The sequence below is a fragment of the Buteo buteo genome, chromosome 11 (genome assembly GCF_964188355.1).
Source record: "Buteo buteo chromosome 11, bButBut1.hap1.1, whole genome shotgun sequence".
NCBI classification, from domain to species: Eukaryota; Metazoa; Chordata; class Aves; order Accipitriformes; family Accipitridae; genus Buteo; species Buteo buteo.
This window is the reverse complement of record NC_134181.1, coordinates 43,648,122-43,673,227: the sequence shown is the minus strand read 5'-3', so window position 1 is coordinate 43,673,227 and position 25,106 is coordinate 43,648,122. Positions and strand designations below refer to the sequence as shown.

Here is a 25,106-nt window from a genome sequence, read left to right as displayed (position 1 = left end):
CGCCTGGTTTTGTGCCAGGGTGCCCAGCTGATGGGCACTGGGGTGCCCGGTTGCTGCACACACCTCTGCAGTACAGTCCCCGGATCAGTGCTTCAGCTCCTTCCCCTGCATTATGGCCCCAGCTCTGTGCTAGAGCACGAGGCGCAGTGAGGTGATGCTCCACGCCATGCTGCGGTGCTTGGTTCAGCGTAAAGGGACTTGGGTCTGTGCTTTGAGTCATGATATTGGGCCCCAAAACAGGTGCCTGTTTCCAGCTGATGGGCTCCAGCCCCCGGGGCACAGGGCAGTGATACTGTTGGCCTGTCTCCATCTTGCAGGTCTTGGTCTAGAGCAAGAGATTACCTGAAAATATGAGGGTATATTCCAGGCAGACAGGAACAAGCTCTGCTGGGCTTCAAACCATCCTAAAACTGTGCATTTGTGTTAATGTGCCTTGATGCCAGGTCTTGGCACCCTTCCTGTCCCAGGACCCTGCCTTGTGCTCATCCCTGTCCTAAAGCGGTCACTTGGCACCTGGTCAGAAAAAAGCAAGGTAATATTTGCCTGGAACTGGACAGATGAAACTATCCTGGTGCAAGGTCTGGCTGGTTCACGGCACTTGGTGGCCACTGTGGTCTGGGACACACCGAGCACAAGGCGCAGTTACTGGTTGAACACCGGTGATGGAGAAGCTCCTTGGAGGAGCAGGGGAAGTCCAAGGCACGGTCCCTCCGGTCTCTGCCACAGCACACCCCAGTCTGGCTCGGGAAAAGAGGATCACCTTGACTTCCCAAGGCTGTCTGCGGATGGCACCCACTCCTGCCCTTGCTTCGGGCTCTGCGCCGGCCAGGGAGCCTCTGACGACTGCTGGGTGCTGAGCTTGTCATGGATCGGTCAGGACGTGGCTGGGCTGCGCGGCGGGAAACTAACTGGAAAAAAGCTTCAGGGGATGATTGACAGTAACTGTCTCCGGTGGAAGGAGCTAATCCGAGCAGCTCATGAACACCAGGTCCCTAATTAAAGCACACAGGCTAGCCCTGCCTGTAATTAATTTCCCTATGCTGCTCCACTGGCAGCCGGCTATCAGTGCCACTGACTCAAAGCTCCCGGCAGCCTCAGAGGCATCGGCAGCAGGAGAAGAAAAGCCGTGGTTCAGAGGGGAGCAGGATTTGCCCCTTCCCTTCTGCTCCTCTGTGCTGGGGAGAAGCCGTAGCGTGCTCCCAGCCTTGTGTGCACCCAAAAGCTGGGACGGGACCTTGCTGCCCGGCCCCAGCAGCTCTCTCCGTAGGAAAGGGCTGGTGGTCCACGCTCAATGCACGAGTGATGCAGAGGGTGCAGAAGCATGGCTGTCAGGAGGGGGTGGCACAGGGCAGGGTGGCATTCATATGCATGGCTTGTTCTCTGCCGGCTGCTTCATGTTCTCTCTTTCTCTCCCCATGTATACATATATTTATTATGCACTTGGCTCCCCTGGCTGGAGCTTGAACAGGAGTGTTGTCATTGTGATTCCTCTCCCATAGGAATGGATCTTTGCATTCACTCTGCTGTGAGCGTGTCACATATTTATAAGGCATGTGGGATGCATCCGGGTTGTGGTTGGATTTTCCCTGAGTAGGCTGTAGCCCCTGCAGTACTGCCAAGGCAGAGAGGAGCAGCTGGGAAGAGCCGTGGAGGCTGCAGCGGTGTCTGCAGTCCGAGCGCTGGTTTGCTGCAGCGGTGGGTGGTATTGAGTGGAGAGGTGAATCCCGTTGCTCCAGAGCCACCCCGGGCCCCCATCATCTGACTCACAAAACTAAAGAAAGAGGCTCCAGAAAGTCCTATTTCTCTGGCTACAGGTTTTCATTATCGCCTGGTGAGGAATTGTGCTGGTCAGAGAGTTGCCAGCCTTTGTTTTAATTTCCCAGGAGGCTCCTCTTGGTGTGACATGTCTCCAGCAAGGGATTTCTCTTGTCTCGTGTTACTTTGCTCCATACAATGGGACGTGATATGTCAAAACACGACAAGCCAGCCAGAATGTGTCATAATACTGCACTCAACACACTGCCTTCCAGGGATGCTCAGCAGCTAATAATATCAGGCTCAAATTATCTCTGCATGCTGAGCTTTTATTTTTTCTCCCATGTGGACTATGATATATAGGAGTCTCCCGCCTATATTGGACTGTTGGATCACCACAGATTTATTAGCTGCGCATGGTGAATTATTTTGACTAGACTGAAACTCAGGCCTGGGATCCCAGCCTGTGATTGCAGAAAAGCAACTTTCCCACCTTGGCTTCTCCGATACATTTGTTATTGCTTTAGTAAACAGTTTGGTGAGATTTCTGTATGATTTAATCCTTTATCGTTGGGGTTTGAAGTTGCTACTTCGATGCAGAGATGATGTGATTTCATTAGCAACATGATTGCCTTTCAGCCTTTTCTGTGAGATGCAGCTGCTGTCTCCAGGATTTGGCCCTGTGGGAGCCAGCACGCTGCACACGTGGCTGGATGCGACCAGGCGCTCTCCAGTCTCCCCAGTTTATCCCCTTCTGCATCGTTGTCCTTTCCTGCCTGACTTTTTGAACTCTGCTATTTTACCTTAAGGTGTAATGAGGCATCAACATGCCTGAACAATATTTGCAGTCTTTCAAGGAAGGAAAAACCTCCCACAACAGTGAAGAGGGAAAGCTGCTGTTGTCCCTGGGCTGGCGATCCCCAGCGATGGGGAGGAACGTGTCTTTTTGCCAGAGGTGCTGTGATGAGCTGGGAAGGAGACACACGTGTCCCTGCTCGCACGTGGTATTTCACAAACAGAGCCTCCCGCTGCTACAGTTGCTGCCCATTCATTTTAGCTCCCGTATGTGGTTTAGAGGAAGCAATCTAATTACTTGCTGCTAATTGCTGGGAAAACACTGCTGAAACTGCCTCTTTTCCCCGCCTTCCCCACCATGGGTAGGGAACAGCAGGTATCTCTGCAGGTCTCTCAGCTGGAGGTTCACACTAACCCTCCCTCCCAGGTCCACTTCCAGAAGATGCAGAGCCTCTGCCCATCCCTGCCCAACTGCCCTCTATGGAAAAATGTGCTGTTTTCTCCTCTTCCTTGGTGGCTGCACAGATTCAAAGGGAAAAAAGGGGAGAGAGGAAGGGAAGCAAGAATATGTGGTGTAAAGGTTTGACCGAGAGGAGGAAAGGATGCTCTTGGCCCTGAGACCTCTACGGGCAGGTCTGACCTGTAAGTTATTCTGGGAATCCCTCACAGTTATTTCCTACGGGAAGACCAAATCAGTCTGAAATTGTTCATGGAAAGTCACAAAAGCCACATCTCCGTCTTACGTTTTGAGTGCAATCTGGGGACACCTGCTTGTTTTGGAGAATTGTTCAATGATCCCAGAAAGCAAGGAGCTGGTGGCACTGCTGCAATGGGACGCAGAGTTGCCTAGTACAGCCCCGTGGCTGCAGGCATCGGCCATGGCTGGGCAGATGCTTTCCCGTAGGCTGAACTGTGCTAAATATGCCTGTGGCAGAGACAAATGGCCCCCCAGAAGACAACCCCTCTGCTCAGAGGTAAGGTCTCTGGAACAGGGCTTGTGTTAGATGTGCATTCAGGACCCGTGATGCAAATACATGATGATGATCACTCTCGCCACCAAAGTCAGAGGCCTCCCAAGTGTGAAAGGCTGAGGAGGTTCTCAAACTTTGTCACTGCAAGTGTATATTGATTTTAGCTATTGCGTTGAGTGGTAGAGCATTTTTAATTCTGCTTTTTAATTGTTTGGCTCCCCTGGCATGTGTAGTTTGTGGTTAGTGGTAACGCACTTAGAAGGGTGATTTTCAGGCTCATCTATTAGTTGCAAAGAAAAGAGCTCTCCCATGACCCTGGCTAATTTGCATACTATTTTTGTTATCCTTTAGGAAGCAAACTGCTGATTTTGGTGCTTTGCTTGAACATCCAGTCAGAAGTGGAGTCTTGCCCCGGGGCGTGTGTATGCTACAGTGAACCGAAGATTACAATAAGTTGTCAGCAGCAAGGACTGACAGCAATCCCCACTGAGATACCCATCCAGAGCCAGCGCATCTTCTTGCACAACAACAAGATAACCCTTGTGAGGTCTACCAGCTTCACCTCCTGCCGCAACATGACGATTCTTTGGATCCACTCCAACAACATCAGCCTCATCGAGCCCGGAGCCTTCTATGGGCTCAACAAACTGGAGGAGTTGGATCTCAGCGACAACACGAACCTGAAATCCATCAACCCTGTCACTTTCCGGGGTCTTGTTCACCTCCACACCTTACACCTGGATCGCTGTGGGCTCCTGGAGCTCTCCACAGGGCTTTTTCGAGGGTTGTTCTCCTTGCAATATCTCTACCTTCAGGATAATAATCTGCAGAACCTGCTGGACGACACCTTCATAGATCTCGCAAACCTCACCTACCTGTTTTTGCATGGTAACAAAATCAAGAGCTTGTCAGAGAACGTCTTTCGCGGGCTCATCAACCTCGACCGGCTGCTTCTGCACCAGAACAGAGTCAGCCTGGTTCACCGCCGGTCTTTTCATGACCTTGGGAAAGTGATGACCTTGTATCTGTTTAACAACAACCTGACCGTTCTCACGGGGGAGACTATGGCTCCCCTGGTGTCCCTCCAGTACCTGCGCTTGAATGGCAACCAGTGGATCTGTGACTGCCAGGCTAGGTCCCTCTGGAATTGGTTTAAGCAGTTTAAAGGATCGTCTTCGGAGCTGGAGTGCCACCTTCCCCCCCGCTTGGCAGGGAGAGACCTCAAAAGGCTGCAGAGCGCCGACTTGGAAGGGTGCGTCGACTCCTTCAACCAGATACGAACAAGCGTTTTTAGCACTAAGACCAGATCTGGTAAACTGCCAACCGGGGTCCCTCCTCTCGGTTCCCACGACGGCTCCCCGAAGTGCTGCCAGCCAGAAACAGATAAGTCTTTTATTTACGAAGCTAAAGGCAAGGCAGGTCCTTCTTCCCACAGCAGCCGGCCATCCTCCAACAACCCTCTCAAGGACAAGGAGAACATGTCCAAAACCAAGTACGTTGAGACGGACCCTTCCAAAAATGGCAGCAACAAGCAAATAAACGATTCCCCCTTTGGGACCTTCCCCAGCATTGTAGACCCTCCATTGACCAAGTTGAAACCCGAATTTCTAGAGCCTATTGAACCTTCCACAGTCCCAACCAAAAAGAGGCAGGGCTGCTCTAAAAAGAACAAATCAAAGGCCCAGTGCCGCCTCACCCAGCAAGGAAACAGCTCCACCTTACAGCTCAGCCTAAGCCTTTTGATCCCCCCCTTGGTGTGGAGCTTACTGTTATTCTGCTAAAATTAACTCTTTTCCTGGGTTGATGACACTTTAATACTAGACTTTTGCTGACCTCCATAAATGTTGCAAACAAAAGCAAAACTACCATCCACCCTGAGAAAGCTTTGTTACACAAAAGTTAACTGGATGCCTTTATAAAAAACAAAAAACACAAAAGACAAACACCAAGATGTACATAATTTATTTGTCCTGAAACCTGTGAATTATACCTTTGGTCTTCGGAACTGCACTTGCCCACAAAGCAGCTTTTGCTACAGCAGATGGTAAAGAAATACGGTTTATTTACAGGAAAAAAAAAAGTGTAAGAAATGCTCCGAAAAGAATGTCTAAAATCTGTTTGTAACTTGACATCACACTGAACAGTATTGCAGGTTCCCATTTGCAGAGGTAATGAATTTGATGCTGTTTTAATCCTATGTTTATGAATATTGCAGTTTTTCCGTATTCATTCCATCACACCATGTTTACGGGCAGCATTTGTTAAAGAATGCTACCTTTTCCTTCACAAGATTGCAGTATATATAGATATGCATTTTATTTTACTTGTGTACAAGTATACAAAAAAAATATAAAATAAAGATTTCTTTTGCTAAGTGGTTGTCATCTGCAAGGGGATGAGGTATGCTAACCAGCTGAAAAGCTGAAAAATTAAAAGGATGTTGAATAATCCGTGATCTGAAGGCAGGTTGGGCGTTTAACACGACAGTAATAAATAAGACATACTCCGCAGGGTTATGCAATCTTTAAGTGGTGCCAACAAAGGGTTTCCTTGCATGAAACATGCTCTGCTAATGCTCCTGTTTCCCTTCGAAGCTGTCCCATGAATTCACCCAACATCATTCATATTTCAGGATGCTCAGAACAGCAGGAAATATGAGCCCAGCACCATGGAGCTGAGGACTCCAGGTTGCAGGTAGAGGAACGTTAGTAAGCAATCCCAAGAAATCAGGCAGGGCCATTTTTCTTCTGATATGCACAGATAACTAGCCTCAGCTCTGTAATTAATGAACCAGAAGGCCGTTTCAGAGTGGAGCTTGGATTTATGGAATAGGGTGTATCTCCCCAGTCATGCAGCTCCTGGCCTTGCAGCTCGGGCTGGCCGTGCTGGAGAGCTGGTGTCCGTTCCTGGCCGTGCCACCAGTGCTTCAGGAGTCACTGTGCCAGTGACTTCAACTTCTGTATGCCCCCCATCTTCGACCTCGGGATGCTGTGAAAATAAAGCCGTTGATGTCTGGGTGCCCCCGTACCACCCAGCGGACCATAAAGCACCTGCCTAGTTCTAGCTGTGTGCTCCTTGTACTGCAGAAAGCTGCCCCGTGCACTCTGCATGTACTCCAGGTTACGGCAGGGTTGGGCAGAGAGTTTGCCAGGAGGTTGCTTTTCCTTATCAAACTAAACATTTTCTTCTGCGCTCCTCTCTTCAGGAAGACTGTTGAGATATTGAGGTCTATGCATGCAAGACCAGCCTGTCACATGCAGGTGGCATGTAGTGCGGGCCAGAGAAGAGCAAGAGCAGTCATGGGTGTACCCTGGGAACGGGCACTGGAGGACTCTGTGTGCAAGCCAGGCTGAGTGAGGGTCTCCAGGCTGCATCGGCCACCGTTGGGTTCACAGCGGTGGGACTGGTGCTCGGCTTCACACAACGGCCACACGTGGAGGAGGGAGGGACCATGGCAAGCCAGGAGTGAAGGACATCAGCAGGGTCATGACTTAGTGCCAGCCTTACTCTAGGCTTGGTGACTGATGAGGAGGGGACGGTGACCATGGGAAGAGGCAGGGGCGGGTGCTTGGGTGGCTCATGTCCCAGGGAGACTGTGATGCTGCAAGTTGGGCAGTATCTGAGGCCCACCTGCAACGACTTCACGGGGTGTTGCGGGGTACTTTCTACCTCTGCCACAGCCAGTTTACCCCTATTTGAATGACAGGAGGGCAATGCCCGGACACTTGCATTTGTGACCTGTCTCCTGCAAATCCATCACTGGGGCTGGCAAAAAAATGTGGCATAGACCTGTACTGGTGAACAGCTCACTCTTGGCACTGAGATGGGGACTGATCTGTCAGTACCAGCTGTATCGCTGGCAGGAGATGCTGTGCAGCGTGGCCCTGGGATCCCAGCAGATCTGACTGCTGCCATCCCAGTTCCATGACCAGCATCATCCTCTGCAGAGGAGCCAGGCGTGTTTCCGTGCAAATACATTGTCCTGCCCAAAGGATGAAGCAAGAAGTCAGTGCTCTGTGCTGGGATTCCTAAGGGCCTTGGTAAGCTAGACAGCCTTGACAATCCTGATGCCTGCACTCATGCGCAGTTTGTGTGCATGCTTATCCACACACACAGGTGAGTGATCAGTACATTACCAGCTGCTTTCTGCCACACTTGCTAGAATTTGTCCCCTTCATGCCAGTGCTGAAGGATTTTCTGAGGTCCTGCATGCCCAAAGCAGCCCTGTCCTCATGTACTCATCCAAAAGCATCATCCAAACTCTTGAGGGATTCAAACCTACACATGAAGCTGAAGCACAGTAGCAGGGAGCAGCTCAGCCTGGTTGGCCACGGGGTCAGCACCACTCCGAAGCCCATAGAAAAGCTAGAAGGAGAAGTGCTGGATGCTGTGGGGGGCTGCTGTGGAAACTCCTGTTTTGGTCATAGTCTCAGGGCACACTGCATGTCTCCCTTGTACAGTAGTTAGTGAGTCTTGTGGTCAAAATGTTTGTACCAGTGCCCACAGCTTTATGGGCATGAGGAAACCAGATGAGGTGGCAAAAAACAGGATGAACCTGAAAAAAAAAAAAAGAAAAGAAAAAAGAGGACAGCTGCTTGTTGTGACATTTCCCCACAGCAACTAAAAGGGCCCTGAACAGAGCTGAGGTCTGGGCTTGTCCGTGCCCAGATCAACATCATAGGAATTTGGCTTTGATGTTCCCTGTGGTTAACACAAAGCAGACTAGTGTGTTACTGTCACTTATCCTGAATGGACTAGGAGTCGCTTTATGCCAACCTAGTGACACTGTTCCTGCTTTCTAGAGCTTGACTCTGCTGTGCTTTCAGTGGCTCCTAGGACTGTATATTGGCCACAAGCCCAGAAGAGTCCCTTGTGCTAATTTCCTAGATTTCCTGCTGTCCAGATGCCAATTTCTGTGTTTACAGGCATTAGAAGGCCATTTGAATGACAAATTCTTGAAGAAAGGGACACAGTGGATAGCAGGAACACCTGTAGGAGCTTGGAAGAGACAAAGGGTGAGCTCTGGTATTGGTGAGGGTAGGGAGGGTTTGAGACTTCAAAGGAAGGCAGGTTCAATCCTGCTCTGTGCTTTGCTGGGGTTGGCACAAGTTTTCCAGATATTCCTAGACCTATTTTACACTCAGATGTCACTGAGTTAAATGGGATTTACTAAGCAGGGCTCAGGATCTCGTTGACTGCTCCCCTCTCATGATACTCTCTCTTCCTTTCTCGCTGTGCAAGTCACAGTCAATTTTTCTGCTCATGTCCCTGATGCCAGGAGTGAAATTAAATAAAGTCAACAGCAAGGAGCCAGAATGGCTTTGGATGGATGAGAGTCCAGACTGTCCTGGGAAGAAGGGACTCCCCATCACAGAGTGCAGAGCTGCACAACTCAGCACATAGTGTCCCCTATGCATTGTCACCATACAGACCCTTGATAACGCAGTTGAAGATGCAGTAAAAACACAGGCCTTAGAAAGACACTGTGTTCATGCTTGTTTCTCTGACAGCATTTGCCTCCACAGACCCACACTTATCGTTTGCTGCCAGCTCCACTCTTGTCCTTGCAACAAGCAGGAATGGTACCAAAAGAGAAACGCTTTTTCCAGGTTTTTCAGGTCCACCTGTAAGCACCGCCAGGCTCCAGGCTAGCCAAGGAGATGACTATGCTCCTCCTTGTCATGGTAACACGTGAAGTGTATTTCTCCTCTGCCCTCTCCCTCCGTCTTCCCATCCTCCTGCAGAAGGCAGGGAGGTGGGACTGTACCTCTGCCTATGGATGGGGAAGTGGAGTCCAAAAGTGTGTGTCCCCAGGTGGTGATTTGTCCCATCCTAAATGAGGTGCCTGACACAGGTATGGTGAGCCTCACTCCAGAGGTCCCTATCTCTGACAAGTTGCAACACCTGACACAGACACATTTTATGTAAAAGAAATTTCATCAAACTGGTTTTGAAAGCTAGCTTTCGCTTTTTTAATGGATAACTGATTCACTGAGATCAAAATTTTATACAGGGATGCTGTGGCTTTGACGCCGTTTCCATCAGCAAGACCTGTTTGATCAAAGCCAGGGGAGAAAGAGAGGGGTAATGCAGTGTGAAAGAAATCTCACTAATGGCCTGATTCGTAAGAAATCCTAGATGTTGATTGGAAAGGACTTAGATGCTCTGACACATGTAGCTCAAGCAGTTCTAGTGTAAGCTGTGGTCTCCTGAGGATTTCTCACTTTCCCTGTGCAAAGCCCCTCCAAGCCTTCAAAAGATGAAAAGTCTGGGTCTGTGCATTGAGAGTCCCTCACAGAGCTGGGTTTAAACCTCATTGCTATAGCTGCTGAAACAGCCTTGCTGGAAACACATCGTCCGATGACCAGGAGAGCCTGGGAGCAGGACAAGACCCGCCAAAGCTGACCACGGCCAGGCACTGGACCTTGGTAGCTTTGTTCTCTGCCCACTGCACACAGCAGATTGCGTTCCCAACAGTGTTTCAGGAACAGTCATTTTGCTGCTTGCAGGGGATCTAGAAGAAGTGCAATGTCCTGAGGGAGACAAGCTCAGGCAGAGCCAGTGGTCTCTCTTGGCTTCAGACTTTAGGAGTCTACAGTTGCCTCAAACGTGTTTGTGGCAGCTGCTTTCCTCCCCTCTTCCCCTGGAAGTGAGAGGACGTGCAAGTTCCCTTTGCCTCTCCTGCCCTTCCCCTGAGACAGGGGACTCCCATTTCCGAGCTGGTCCCCCAAACAGCAGCACTGTGACTCTCCAACTGCTAAAAAACATTACTCAGGTCCCCAGACTGAAATCAGCTTTAATATGTGGGGCTTCTTAATGAAGCTTATCTGAGTTCTGCTTAGCTGCGTACTGGTTTTGGAGACCGCGTTTCCAAGCTTTTCTCATCTGAGGCTGAAGTCTCCCCACTCCTCCTCTGAGTTGGGGAACCATCAGAGAAACACCAAATCGCACAAGACTCAGGACAGTGCTGAGAGCTGGCAATGCTGTGTCAGGGACTGGAACCCGCTTCTGGCAGTAGTGCCTGCAATTACCTGTTTGTGAGGGCAAGTACCTGCTCTTAACCCTGGCCCTGGGCTGCAAGCAGATGGCATCTCTGCCCCATCCTTCCCCAATAGCTCATAGAAGATCATGGGGCAAATGCTGCCTGTGACTTCCACAGGGGTGAGAGCTCTGCTCCTAAACAGGATCTCCTAAACTTTGTGGGCAAGTGGTGTTTCCATATCTCTCTGCTCTGACACAGAGAAGATTATCTGAGCTGCTGAGTTTTGCTGCAAACCAACATGATGCATAGAAATAATGAAGGCTGGAAGGTTTTCTAATTTGAAGCTGTGTTTCTGGATTAGTTCCCTATCATTAGACAGTGAGGGAGAAGAGCTATTGCTGTTTCTGCCTCCTCAAAATCAGAAAAGGATAAGAAAACCCAAAGTCATTGAGAGATGGGGGTGGGCAGGAGAACAGAGAACAGCCAAGAGAGGCAAAGTTTTCTTAGGGATGATATTGGACCGTGGTGTCACGATTGCTGATGGGAAGCTCTGGAGACAGCATGAACTCTGGGTACAACGATGGTGAGGGCAAGGAATCTGTGAAATTATACAGAGACCTTCCCTGTAAAGCCAAGCCCAAGTGTTGGAATCTGGCTAGGGACAGAAACGCTAATTAGAGACCCCTTGATTTGTGCCATAACTAGGGCACTGCATGGGGAAATGCTGAGGCAGGTGACACTTAATGGAATTGCTTCCCAGGGCATCTATAAATAGGGATAATGGAGACTTGGCAAAGAGAAGCATGATGAAAATAAAGGTATACACTGCCCACTCACTAAACGATGAGGCACTTGGAATCTTGAAATGACCCACCTTCAGTACAGTTTGAGACTTGTTCTAGGTCAGCAGGTACTAAAAAGGCCCAGCTGTCATCAAGTATAAAAACAGTAACGTCTTTGGGGATGAAATCATAGCTTTTGATAGGCTGCCACAGCCCGCATGGCACCAATACAGGCGCGCTAGCTGGGATGAGTCATGGGCTGGGCTTCTTCGCAGCATTTCGGTTGTGGGTGGCTCCATCTGCAGTGGTTTACTTGTGTCAGGGTCCATCTGCAGTGGTTTATTTGTGGGTCGGGGCTGTTGGCAGTGGTTTGCTCATGGCTCAGCTCCTTTGTGGCGATGTGGTTGTGGCTGGCTCCTACTTGCATTTGTTGTTCTGTGGCTGGTTTTGAGTATTACTGCTTGGATTTAAAGCAGAAAGGGACGACTGCAAAATGTGGTGTGAGGAGGGAGTGCTGGACTTTTCCACGTGAGTAGGTAGCTGACATTTTATACCAGTGAAACTGCACCTCTTGGCTGGTTGTGGTCAGTGGGGTTCAAACCGGCGGTCCTGCAGCTCACTGCCTGTGTGTCTGCGGATCCTGCTCTGCTTTCGGCACAAGCCTCCCTAGTGCAGTTTGATCCAGCACCTCTAGAGAAGGACCAGGAGCTTCATGGCATGGATACCTGACATGGCCCAGGAGCACAGCAGCATCTCTCACCAGGTCTGCTGCACGATCCCTCCCATCACCCCAACGGGCCGGGGATCCGGGCGCATTATGCACTAGCATGTCCAGGTCTGGGAGGAGTGGCACAGCATCTATATTTTATAGCACCCACCAGGCCCCAGATTGCACAGTCCCCAAATACACGTGGTGCTCAGACATCAGCCTCCCCATCGCTGCCTTGCCCCGCTTGAGGAACTCTGTGTTCAGCCTCTGAGCCTTGGATTAAAGCAACAGCGACAGCTCTGGCTGAGCTGCAGTTTCCCGCAGTGTCACCCGCACAGTATGAGACCTCAGGTGAGTCATTTAACCTCTCTCCCAGCGCCCGTCTGGGTGCGGAGGGGCTGGTGGTAGGAGGCTGTGCTGGGTCTTCACACGCATCCAAGCTTCTCCTTCAGCAGGAGAAGGACAGGATGCTCGACTGCTTTTTATTTTCACTGGAGCAAAGCCCTGGAGTGGGCTGACTGAGGACTCTTATTTAGCTGCACGCTTGCTAAATAAGGGCAGAGCTGCTCTTTTCTCCCCCGGTATTTCCATTCAAACCGCAACAACAGCGGCAGCAGGAGCAACCGCTCCCATGGAATATTTATAAGTTGTTTGCAGAAATGTCAAGAAGAGCCAGTGGTTGTATTAACACACTCTCAGAGCAGCAGTCTCGGAAAGTTATCTTATACGATTCTTAGTCAAAGTGCTTTATGTAATAGTTACAAGCGCTTACAAATCCGGGTGACATTTTCTTGTTTCTTGACAAACAGCCGTTCAGTGTCCTGACACTGAGACAGGAATCAATCACTTTTGCTCGTTCATTAGCTGTCTCCATCCTCCCCTCCTCCCCGCGGTGAAATTAACACCAAGTTACCTGGAAGGCTCAGTCCCTTTCTGCATGACAATTAGAGACTGAGCTCAAACAGGACGCAGCAAAGCCGGATAACAGGCGCGATCCTCACCCGGTGATGTCAGACACTCACGCGAATTTCAAGTTGACTTCAAGACGCTAGGACTAAATGTTCCCGTTTGCTTTGGGCAGCAAAAGTTGAAATTTTAACAAGGTTTCCAAGCAAGACTATTAAAATCTGTATTTTGCTAAATGCTTGCTTTTTACCCCTCACTGCCCCTCCCTTGCTGCCAGACTGATCTTGCTGGGACGGTGGGGATGAGCCTGGTGGGGATGAAGGGTGTTGAAGGGAAAGCAGCTTGAAGACTCCCAAACAAGGAGGTCTGGGAATGCATTTGTATGCACACCTTATTTCTGTGAGTTAGGGGTGGGGGTGGAAAGTACACTGGGATATTTAACTTTACTGTGTATGTTTTGAGGTTGTGTGTCACTTTTAGGAGTGTTTCCAGCAACGGCAGCTCACCAGAGAGGTTCAATACCAAGGCCCTCCGGACTTCACAAGGGTAAGTTCTTGCGGTGTCGTTGGTTTGGTTGGACCAGAGACGTGCTTTGGTCTTTGACCAGATTGTTCTTGGCCAACTTTTGTAACCTGGAGAGGTCAGGAATATTTACGTGCAGTCAGAGGAACGGAGGCTTCTGATTTGTTTCCACCCTTGGAATATATTACTTATTTCCACCAGACTTGTGGTCTTTAAACAACGGAAGAGATTATTTCCAACCACTGGGTGAAACAGGGGCCACCCAAGAAGGAATGGGTGTTTGTGGGGAGAAAAATCTGTTTTCTCCTGCCAGAGTGGCCTGATAGTTCTGGGAAGGAGAAAACTGTGACACACAGACTTCACATTTTCCATCGTGTGTTTCTATACCATTGGTGCAGCTGATACTCTTGCCAGGGCCCTGAGTTAACTAATAGGTGCTACTGGTCCTGACCAGGCTTGTTTGGGGTTTCCACGCAAACCATGGGCCCACAAGCTCTATTTATGTTCAGCCTGGTGACTTCAGTCCTTGTCGGAGCCGTGCTGGAGGAGCACTGGTCGAGTCCTTGCCTGGCTACGGAGCCCTGCTGCTCTGAACCCCAGCTGTGGGCTGATTTCATGGCCCCTTCCAGCCATGGGATCCAGCTCAACTGCTGGCTTGCCTTCCCTGGGGGAGCAGCGCTGCTCTTGCTGCTGCCTGACACATCTCATGAAATCATAAACTTTACAGGCACCAGCTATATGATGAGAAGGGGCCAGAAGAGCAGAAGGCAACCCAGGTGGCCTGAAGCTTGTCTAAGGTACGACCCCAGCCTTATAGAGTGGGTTGGGTTGGAAGGGACCTTAAAGGTCATCTAGTTCCAATCACCTAGTTCCATCCTTCTCCAGAGTCCCTAAATTTTGTTGCTTGCAAAACCTTTTGCGGGGCTCGAACAATGCATGTATGTATAAGGGGTGTCTAGTCAAGCTTTAAACTTTCCAGGTTCTTTCTGGTTTGCTTGAAAAAAAATGAGGAGGAGGGTGAGCTCCAAACAGTGTACCGAAGACTGGAAAGGAAACATCTGTTTTGCCCAGGGGTTGTCATAGTGAAGATGAGTGACACATAATAATGATGAATTCAGAAACTTTCACCTTGATTTCCCTGCCTATTTGAGCTTTGAAGTGAGCCTCTAATATTATGTTAGCAGTTTATTGTGTGTGCTTCATTAAAAATACATCACAGACTTTTTTGAGCTAGAAGGGACGCAAATTAGGTCATCTAGTCCAGCCTCCCGCTGTTCTGCCAGGACTCTGATCTTGCTAATGACTCCAGCCCAGCCCTGACAGGTGCTCGTCTGGCTGCCAATTGAAGCTCTTGGCTGACGGGGGGGAACCAGCCTCTATCCGAGATGATTTCACTTTTTTAAAACTTTCAGGCTTCTTGTTAAATGGGGTTTTATTTCATGTTCCAGTACACCCGCTTGGCTGGCGCTTGAGCTGCACGGGGAGCAGCTTTGTCTCCCCTGAGGAGCTGCAGCTCCCTCTGTGCTTTGAGCCGGGCAGATTCAGCGGCCGCAGCCGCTGTGGAGCAACGCGGTCGTAGGCAGGTGTGACGCAGGAGCTGCCCACCGGTGGGAGGTCTTCTCAAATGCATCTCCACGGCTGAAAGCACTTTGGTGGAACGGTGCTTCCAGGACCCTGGCTGCAGTTGTCTTTCCTCGCGGTTTGTCCCCAGCCCTTTTCCAGCTTTGCTTTCCCCCATGCCTGTCGCCTGCAGCTCCCTTGGTCACTCCTTTGGGATAGTGGTGCAGGCAAAGGTGTAAGCCTCAGCACTACTGAGGGAAGAAGAATCTCCTTGTACTGAGTTCTGCGATGTTAGAAATGTAGGTTTTGCCTCAAACTCTTTGTCAGTCTGAGCTGGAGGACACGATGGTATGAGAAACATTGGGGCACACCTAAATGAACATACCTGCATGCTGCCATCTTATTTTCCTTTTGGGCTGACTCTTGCTGCGGAGTGGTGCAGCTCTTGAGGTTTGGTGGGACCTTAGCATCACACAACTTGCTTCTAGGTTGCGCTATGGGTTGCTGCGGTTGAGCCCCTTGCAGCCTTGCGTCTTCCTGCCAAGGGAAGACTCAACAAAGCTGAGCTAAATGCTCACCAGTGCTGGCTGGTGTGGGCAACCAAGGAGGCTGGCCCCCATGTGAACTGAAGAACTACCTCACCTAACACTATAGACCTGTGCACGGAAGAGCAATGAGATCCATCAACTCTCCTGTGGGCAGCCCAGGACCTCTCTGCACCAACTGCTGCACAACTGAGACTGGAGCTGCCAGGTCCTCCCTGCTGTGGGTCTGTGTTGGCTCTCTCAACTTGGGAGATGCATCTGAGATGTGTCCTAGTGAGGAAGAGTCTGACCAAGCATTTGCTGCTCCTGGAACAAGTGTTTTGTCCAGGGTCATGGTGCTGGCAGATCTGGGGGAGAAATAGCAAGAAAAATGCAGGGGAAGGACCAGTGGGTTTTGCCCTGAAAGACCATCATGCCACAGCATTGTTGTGCTCTGAACTGAGGTCTACAAGCAGGGTTTCATCTTGGGGGGGGGAATCTGAGTACGTGCATCCCCTGGGAGCATGGGGACCCCTCACTCACCACCTGTGTAGCAGGACCTGGGAAGTTCAAGCAGTCTGAGCTGGCCTTCCCAGGACTTTGAGGCAGAAGAGCCTCATTCTAGCTTGAAGATGCTCCTGGGTTTTTCTCAGGCTCCGTGCCTCCTCCGGGGGAAGAAAAGCACAGACCTTCATTAGCTGTAATGACTGTCTGTCTTGGGTTGGGGCCATGGGCCCTGGGCTGTGCAGTGCTTGGCAGAGTGCTGTGCTGAGCAGTCTAGCATGACCTAGAAAAACCTCTTAATGTGTTGTTCATTTTGAAAGGGGCAATGGTCTTATCTAATCACAAACCACATCCTTCAGCACCAGAGCCACTGCAGCCAAGTTAACTCAATTAGTAAATCACCACGCCGAGCTATTTAGAGACAGTTTTTAATGGCTCTAGCAACAGGAGGATAATAATATAGAAACAAAGTGCACTAATATGCTGTGATGGGATAACTGGCATCCCTTTCCACCCCTGCAGGGCCTTTGCAAAGCGGTGCTGTTATATGGGGCTTTCTCATTTCCATGGAGGCCCCCCTCCCTAGACCCATTCCCTGGGGCTCCTTCTTTGTCATCTCTGCAGCCTCAGAGAAACTCACACATTTTCAAAGCATGCAAGTTTGAGAGGGTGTGTGGTGGGTTTTTTTCTTTTTTTTTTGCTTTCCCCAACAATCTTATTTTAAGTCTGTCCTCCCCCTCTTCCCTCCTCCAGGTCTGTTTTGCCTTGTGTTAGCCCACTTGAGATCTGGGCACCTGCACTCAGAGGTGCTGTCTCCGGTTTTGGGGGGGCTGCAGACTACCTGGGGGGACAAAGTCCAGGTGCTATGCTGGCCCTAGGAGGTTCACTGGGGAACGGGGACCAGTCCCGGGAAGGGTGTTTGTACCCTGAGACCCAGGACCATGCTGCTGGGCTGGCAGGCTGTTACGTTAGGACTCCTGGGACCTTTTCCATCCCTTGTCACAACCTGCAACAGCAAAACCCAACCAAAACAGAGAGGTTAACAGAGTCATCAGCCCCCCGTGTCACAAGAGTTATGAAGAGAGGGAGAGCTCCTGTGCAGTACTTCTCTTCCAGACCTCAGTCTCTCTAGGAAGGGCTCAGCCCTGTATTGTCATTACTCATGGGAGAAATGGAAGCTCTGAGTGGGTAAAATGCCCCAGGTGGCCTTAAAGGGTGATAGCAAAAGTGGGATTTGGACACAAACTGCTGCATTTTCATCCTGAGCTCGTCAAATAATACGCAGAGAATTTAAACCCTTAACTGAGAAACAATTGGCATCTTTCTGGAATAAGGCTGAAAACTGATATTCACTTATATAGAGTTTCCTCTTTGTGTTTAGTCTCATGTTTCCCTAACAGTGAAATTTAGCAGGTCTGAGTCAATTTTGGAGATGCTCATTCCCCCCCACCCCCCAAAATGGACAGCTGTAGCTGGAAAGCCTGGCTTGAAGAGCAGCCTTGCGGTAGGGGGATGCTCAATTAAATGCTACAGAAGTGGGAGGACCATGGCTGCCTCCCCATGCAGCCTTGCTTCAGACTCCTTGCAAGCATGTCTTCAGATGATGCTAAATGCTCTCATAGTTTTCCCACACGGCCTCACCTCACTCAACCTGGAGAGCACTCGGGGTGGAATGACTGCTCTGTTCTCCTTTCCACTGGCACTGCTTAATGTGTGGCCTGTTTCACCCAGCCCTGCTCTGAATATAGCACTATAAGTGGCCTGGTGCTTATTGCTATGATATCTAAGTGCTTCCCAGCCGGCCCTGGACATTTTCAAGACCATGGTAAAATAGAGAGATTATTTTAACACCACTGTAGGCAGCGCTTTCCAGGTGCTTGGCGAGCAGGGCATTTCGAGAGCAGAATTTGGTGCTGCTGCCCTCCAATATACTCAAAACACATATGGGATTTGGCTTGTCAGAGCAGCAAACTGCCAGCAAGTCACTCCCAACCTCCTCCCTTTTAGCAAACAAAATTTCTGTGATTTGACTGCTTTGAGGATGCCACACAGGTTAAAAACAAAACAAAAAAAAACAAAAACAAAAACCCAAGAAAAACAAACAAACAAACAAAGAACCCAAATTGTGATATTTCTATTCTTTTCCTTCTCAAACATTTAGCTAACAGGCAACATTTCCCTGCCACCTCTAATGAGAGTGGTATAAATGATACCAACATGCAAATAAACTTTTAGGCATTAAGTAGCCAAAAGAGTTTGGACCCAAAAGAAATGTCAGTGTTTTTCCACTCCCCCCCCGCAGGAGGGCTGAAGAGGAAAACTGTGTGTTCAACAAAAATATCTGTTAAACTGATTCTATTTCAGGCTTCTCCAGTGGAAGCAAAAGCTTGGAAATAGCAGCCTGCACTTAGGCACTGGTCCCTGAGAGAGTGGGGTGGAGGCCATCTCCTCTGCCCCAGCCCAGCCCTGGGAGCTCTGCCGAGGCTGAGAAACGCAGGTCTGGTCCCTCCTCTGCTTCTGTCCCTCAGGAGAGCGATCTCACCAGTGTCCAGCCAGGGCAGAGGGATGCTGGAGGTGAAGAAAAGTCCCAGGGCATCCCCCCCGCTCCTTCTCATGCTGCATGTCGGGCTTGTGGTGAAATCCCTTAAATCCCTCCTAGATGGGGGTCATTGTCCCTAGGCTACAGCATCATGCAAGGTTTTTCCCCCACGGTATGCTTTGCTGCAGAGGGTGATCTCTGTGAGTCATGGCTAAACAAGCCCACCTGTACTTGGGCAGTGCTGCAGCACCTCATCCTAATCTTGCTTTTATACAGAACCAAGCGGCTGGGGCTTTCCCACAAGGTGCAAACATGGGTCTCGCACCCGTATCCCACAGTGATGCCGCATTCCACGCTTTACTCCCTGGTTCTGGGGTGCCAGTTCATTTCCCTGCACTTAGACCCCACACCTCTGCCTTCAGCTTTTCCATGGCCACTGGCTCAGGGACCACATCAGCGTCTTGAAGCTTTGCAAGCAGTTTTGTGCCCAGTGTCACTCCCCAGGGCAGGTTGGAAAGCTCAGTACTCCTACATCAAGCCACAAGAAGACTAAAAGCACAGTCTCCAGAACATCTCAATTAGTTTTATGAGCTTCTCTTTTTCAGCTTCAGGGAATGTTTTTCAAGGCTGGAGATGCACGTCAAAAACAGCCTGTGTGCCTCACGCCTGAAATCAATGGGCTTTTGATCAAGATGGAGCCTAGTGAAACAATCCCCTCCTGAAAAATGGGCTTTTGCCCAAAATGCCTGCATACATCTGTATCTGTGCAGATATCAGTTTGGTTTCTTTTTCCTCAAGTTTTTGCTGAAAACATTGAAACAGGACCATGTTCCCCAGCACTTTAGCTTTCACAGAAGAAAAAAACCCAACAGTTTTTGAAAACTGAAAATTTTAGTGGAAAACTGAAATTCCTGGGCGGTTTCCTTTTCCAATGCTAAGGGGAAATTTTGCAAAAAGTCAATTTTTCCTGCAAAGAAGTGTGAGCTGTGCTGTTTTTCAAGCAGCTGTAGCATGAGCTCATATAGGCAAAAAAGAAATGTAGCCTGTGCACTGGGGGCGAGAGGCGTCTGGTGAACAAGAGCAGATTGTTACATCAGTGAAAGGAATTAAGATTCAACAAGTGAAAACTGACAATCTTGAGAAAGGAGCATGGAGGGAGAGGATCAGGTTAATTAGCCTCCCAGAAGAATTGGAGGCCACAAGCTCAGCAGAACTTTGTGGAGGAATTAATTAAAGGTTTGTTTGTAGCTGAGCTTGATGATAAAAAAAAAAAAAAATCCCCACTGCAAGTGCCTATTGCATCCTGACACATTGAGCTCCTCCTGGACTGCTGCCACGCACTCATACAGCCTGGAGTTTACACCTTTGAAGAGTCAGCGGACAGGAGGGAGAATTAATTGCCATGAGCCCAGACAAGGCTGCCGGAGGAAGACCATCAGAGCTGCCTTCATCCCTCCAGGCTGGTGGGAGGGCAGGACAGTGAGAGCAGAGCTGCGCAGCGGGAGGGGACCAGGCAGGGCACTACAGGGCTGGAGGGATGCAGGGATGCATCAGGCATCCCTTGATCCTGCAGCACTCTCGGGGTTGGAGCCAGGATGACTTTGGGGAGCAGGGCAACCGCTGACCTGCTGAGCATGGTCCCCGCAGAGCTCCTTTCCCCCTCCCTGTGGGTAACCCATTCACTGTGCTGATAGCATCATAGGGACGTGCCGAAAACAGCAGCAGGAGCAGGTCAAAATCTTGCAGAAAGGTTGTGCTACTGCTGGAGTACCGCACGACTTCCTTCAAGAGGAGCAGTGACTGGGAATACAGGAGCTCTGCTTCAGCAGGGCCGGTCCTCAGGGCAGGGCGAACTCCTGTTTGGATTGAGGTTGCTGGACCTTGAATTCTGAATTTTGCTTCTGTGCTGTTTGGTCATGAGGTTCAAGGACCATTGTGTATAGGGCGAATAAAGCAGGACACACTGACAAAATAGCTGGGCTTCATGGCACTGAAGTCTCCCTCAGCATGGAGCTGACAGATATAACCCATAAAAGGCTTTTGCAAGGGATCTGACATCATATTCTGATTTTAAACATTAGTATTGGGCATTACCTAATCCACGTTAAATGGGTTGGGAAGTGACAACAGACTACAAAACACTAGTAATCAACACAAAACTGTCACTGAATGGGGACATTTCTGTCGGGATCTCAAGGAAACAGTGAAGCCTTTGTACTTTTCAACATTTCTGTCGATTATCTAAAAATAAATCTAAAATTTGCAGATAACATCAAGACTGACAGCCTGGTATATACAGATAAAAGCAAGCAGCTTTACAGACTTAGCTAAATTCCTGGGTGAACAGGGCTGCTCAATTAAAATGTGTTTTCACACAGGCAGATGAGTGTTAGCTGTTTTGGTGCAGGGCGGACACGAGCTGTTAAAGGCACCAGCTCCGACAGGGATCTGCAGAAGGTGAGCGTGCTGGCTGTCATTCCCAGGCCAGCAAACTGGGGTAGGATTTAAGAGGATCAAGGACAAGGTAGAGAAGGTAATTTTAACTTTTATACAAGACACTGGTGGGACTGGTAAAAAGATCCTCTTCCTTTGATACTCTCTGCTTAGGGAGTCCCAAGGAATATTGATGCTGTGGGATTACTGCCATCTCCCTGAGCATCACAACTGGTGTTACTGGTGGGCAGGCAGTGGCCATGTGCTGTAAGCACATAGACCCGAACACTCGCCAAGCTGGGGCATTGCAGCCTCATTGCCACCCCTCTGCTTCGGACAACACCGTGTTCCCCTTGCTGTTTGGGTGGTGCAGCCCTCCTTACCAGGAACTGTAGGGTGACTTCAATCCCCAAATTCTTGCCCGATGGCTGTGGAGGGGGTGTTTGGTGATGGGCGATATGACAGTGCATGCTCTGGGACAAGACAGAGGGCAGTGCCCAGGGTACCCACACAGACATGCCTTGCGTGGCACCACTGGAGGATGCTTCCATTGGTCTTGGAGCAGCAGGACAGGCTCTCCCAGGCACCACCCAGCCTCAAGCTGCCATCAGCACTGGTCCTGGCTTTGGGTTTGACACACAGTCCCCACGGTAGGACCCAGATCTGGTGGGCCAGGTCCTCCTGGGGTGAAGAGAGAGAAGTCAAATGTACACAAGCTTTTCAGCTGCATTTGAGTTTTCTTCCCAAGGGAGTGTGTATCAGGGTAGGACCCAAGTGGGCATCAGTATGGGGTCAATGAGGACAAGCAGGAGTTGGGAATGCTCCAGCATGACTCTGTAAATGCAGGTGACTCTAGAAATGTCCCTCAGTGTATCATGAAGCTTCATGGTGAATTGAAATGTCAGTTCCTGCCCCTGAAGTGCTCTCACACCTCACCTGCCTAACACAGTGCTAAATAGGTTAAGTGAACATAGGGACCAGGCCACACAGCGTGGTCTTACAGGTACATAAGGAAACAACCATGTCATAGGTATCTTCCTTGAGACAATAAAGGTATGGCTCTGTATGCAAACCCCTAAGACAACCTTTTTTTTCTGGGGTGGGGAATGTTGAGACACCAACCCAGCCCCATGGGAGCAGGTCAGCAGCCAACACAACCCAGCTCCCAGCTGCTTCGCTTGGAGTGGGGTCAAAGACCACGACACCCACTGGAGTCAGAGCTGCAATCTCAGCTTGGCTGCACCTGTCACGGCAGTTAGTTAGAGAAATAGCCTCGGAGGCTTTTGGACAGTCTATTTTTTCTCAGCTCTCTTGCATTTATATAATTTCAGTTTTACACCTGAGCAAGAACATCCCTGGCTGAAGTTGTGTACCAGGGCACCCGGGTCCCCTGTAAATTTGCAGCTGTGTTTTAAACCTGCTTCTGCTTCAGGGGAGGTTATAAATATGCCGTGAGGGAGTTTACATGCTGTCAGGCACAACTTGCTTAGCTTTGAGTTTAGAGTTGGATCTCCACTCTGCCTGATCAGCACATGGATGGAAAGAAACTGCCATTTACTGCCATGGATGCAGGTCTTCAGCACAGGCAGGTGCCAGGTGGCTGCCTGGAAAGGAAATGGTGCAAGTGCCTCTGAAAGAGAAATGTCATGTTTTACAGAACTGTCCATGCAGAGCTCAGAGGCAATGTAACCTCCCTTATGTACAGAGGTGCAGGAGAAATGGGGTCTGGCTATAGCCACTACCATGCAGGTTGCTTAATAAAACAAGTGTGTGAGATCTTCTGCAAGCTATCAAGATAAAAAAAGGGAGTTGAGGCCAGAGGAGAGGAAGGTGGAAATGCTGTCACTGGGGCACTGGTGCTGGGCTGGCTTCAGAGGCAAAACTCTGCAAGAAGGCTTTTCTCAGTGATCTGTGCAGAATTAATGATACAGCTAAAGAGGGAGCTGAAATGTTATACGAATCCTGAGATCAGAAGGAAGATAAGCAGATGTAAACATCTCAAATTCCTACAATAGGGAGATTTTTTCCGAAGGTGATGAAGAGAAAAGAAGAATCTTACCAGCAGCACTGAAGCTGATTGGGGGTGAGACAGCAGCACCAAGCCTCCTGAGATAGGGGGATTTATTTAGAAGACAACCACAGGCAAATATGGTTTTTTTTTTCCCTTGCTTTTTGATGAAGAATATTGCTGGAATCAGCTCAAGGGAGGGAGGCTTTGATCATGCTTTCGTGGAGCAAGAAAAGCTGCTTTGAATTCTGGCAAAAACCAAATCCTAGGAGAGACTGTGTGCATGGCGTTCACACTGGAGTCGAGGCCCTTGTTCAGATGGTGGGACTGTCCAGAGACAGTGACCGTCCCCTCTTCACATTCCACACAAAATAGATATGCTTGGGCAATGTAACACCGATATCCTCACAGTGCTGCTCACGAGCTGAAAAATTAAAGGTAGCTGCCCAAATCTGAGCTGCTCCTTGCAGAGGGACCCAGAGCACCAGGGACTTCCAGAGGACAACCCATACGGACCATCTTAGTACCTATTTTAAGATAAAAAATATCCAGATGCCAAAGTTAGTACGGAGGAACCCGAGGTCAAACTGCAAATGCCACCTGGTGTTGTAAGGACCAAGGCTTCCTCCGGCTGTGCTTTCTGGGGCTGCGTGGTAAAACCACTGACCAGATAAGGTCCTCAGGGTGGTGTGGCAGAGAAATATAAAGAGGAGGGCAGATTCATGGCAGGGGCTGTTAAACCTGTTTCTGCTAAGCATGCCAAGAAAAGTAGTCGTATCAGCAAATGTCTAAGAAGAATATATCTTTTGTCTTGAGGTGGGTCATAAATATGCTTCACCCAGAAAAATTGCCATTGGGATTATTAAATAGTGACATAAGATCTGCTAGAGGACAGAGAAGATCCATATCTAATGCCACAGGAATGTGATAAAAACAATATGTGTGAATTTGGGTAGAATTGTCCTACACTCAGAAACAAGAGTATTTGTCTAGATGGTGTTAATTGAAGTAGCATGAAAAAAATCCAAAAATAAGTATCTTTTTTTATTCAAGAAACAGTGTTCCTCTGAAGGAAATTGCTTTTGAAGGAGTGACACTAATTTTCAATTATATTTTTCATTCCCTGCTTCTATTTTTAAGCAAAATGTTTGACAAACAAAACTTCTTTACAAGACTTTGAAAGTGCATTCAGTTGAGTATGTGGATTTTTCTTCTCTTTGGCCACTGAAAAAAATGTGAGAATAGAGAAAACCCAACTTCTCCCATGTGGATATTGGCTTCCCAGATCGTGCCACCTGATAAAATTAAACCTTTTCCAAGGGTAACTTTCTCTATGAAATAATGAATAATTAAAACCAAAGCTTTGCCTTCTAAAAATGAGAAGGTCTCCTCCACTTGCCCATGTTTTTGAACTGGACAAAGATCAAATGAGAGGGAAAATCACAAACTCTGTGTGGGAAAATGAAATCTTCATATGAAAGTAATTGTAAAGAGATTTCTTCCTGAAAATACAGTAATTGAAAAACAGTCAGAAACCTCCTTAGTTTTCTTAGCAGTTTTAGTGTTATTATTTCCCTGAGCCATTTTGGAATATTTTTCTCAGACTAGTGATGGAGATAAACCGAGTTAAATTCATTCCCAACACCTGTACAATGTGGCAAAGAGCTCTAAGTTCCCTGATAGGCGTCCAAGATAATTGCTATGGCATCCTTTCTTTTCAGTAAAAGCCTGCCCTGGCACGGCAGCTTTCATCATTAAAACACATTTATCTCCCCCAGCGTGGTTAAACCCTTGGAAGGGCGGTCTGAGTGTAACCTCTGCAGCAGACCTGGTGGTTGGGGCAGCACCGGCAGTTCTGCCAGGACTGAACCTGCAGCTCCGCGCACGCCCCGCACCGTTCCTCCCGGCATTTCAGCCAGCTGGGCTAGACCGCAAACTTCTTCTTGCTCACCGTCCCACAACACCCGTTAGTCTAGCTGGTCCCAGACTTGGCTTGCGGCTTGAAGGCGTGAGAAGAGAAGAAAGCGCGGCTGTGCCGGGGGTCCCAGGAGCGCAGCCCCGCGGATGCTTTGGGCTCATCCCCCAGAGGAGTCTACCCTCTCTTTCCAAACTCAGC

The 25,106-nt window shown here is 49.3% G+C and overlaps 1 protein-coding gene across 1 annotated transcript in view; it reads left to right on the top strand.

The window, feature by feature from the left end:
* RTN4R (reticulon 4 receptor) overlaps positions 1 to 5,888 on the top strand; it is a 79,372-nt gene extending 73,484 nt beyond the window's left edge. The window contains exon 2 of the mRNA XM_075039667.1: positions 3,873 to 5,888. Within this exon, the coding sequence (XP_074895768.1) occupies positions 3,873 to 5,302 (1,430 nt within the window). The 3' untranslated portion in view covers positions 5,303 to 5,888. The remainder of the gene's footprint in view (positions 1 to 3,872) is intronic.
* The last annotated feature ends 19,218 nt before the right edge of the window (positions 5,889 to 25,106 follow it).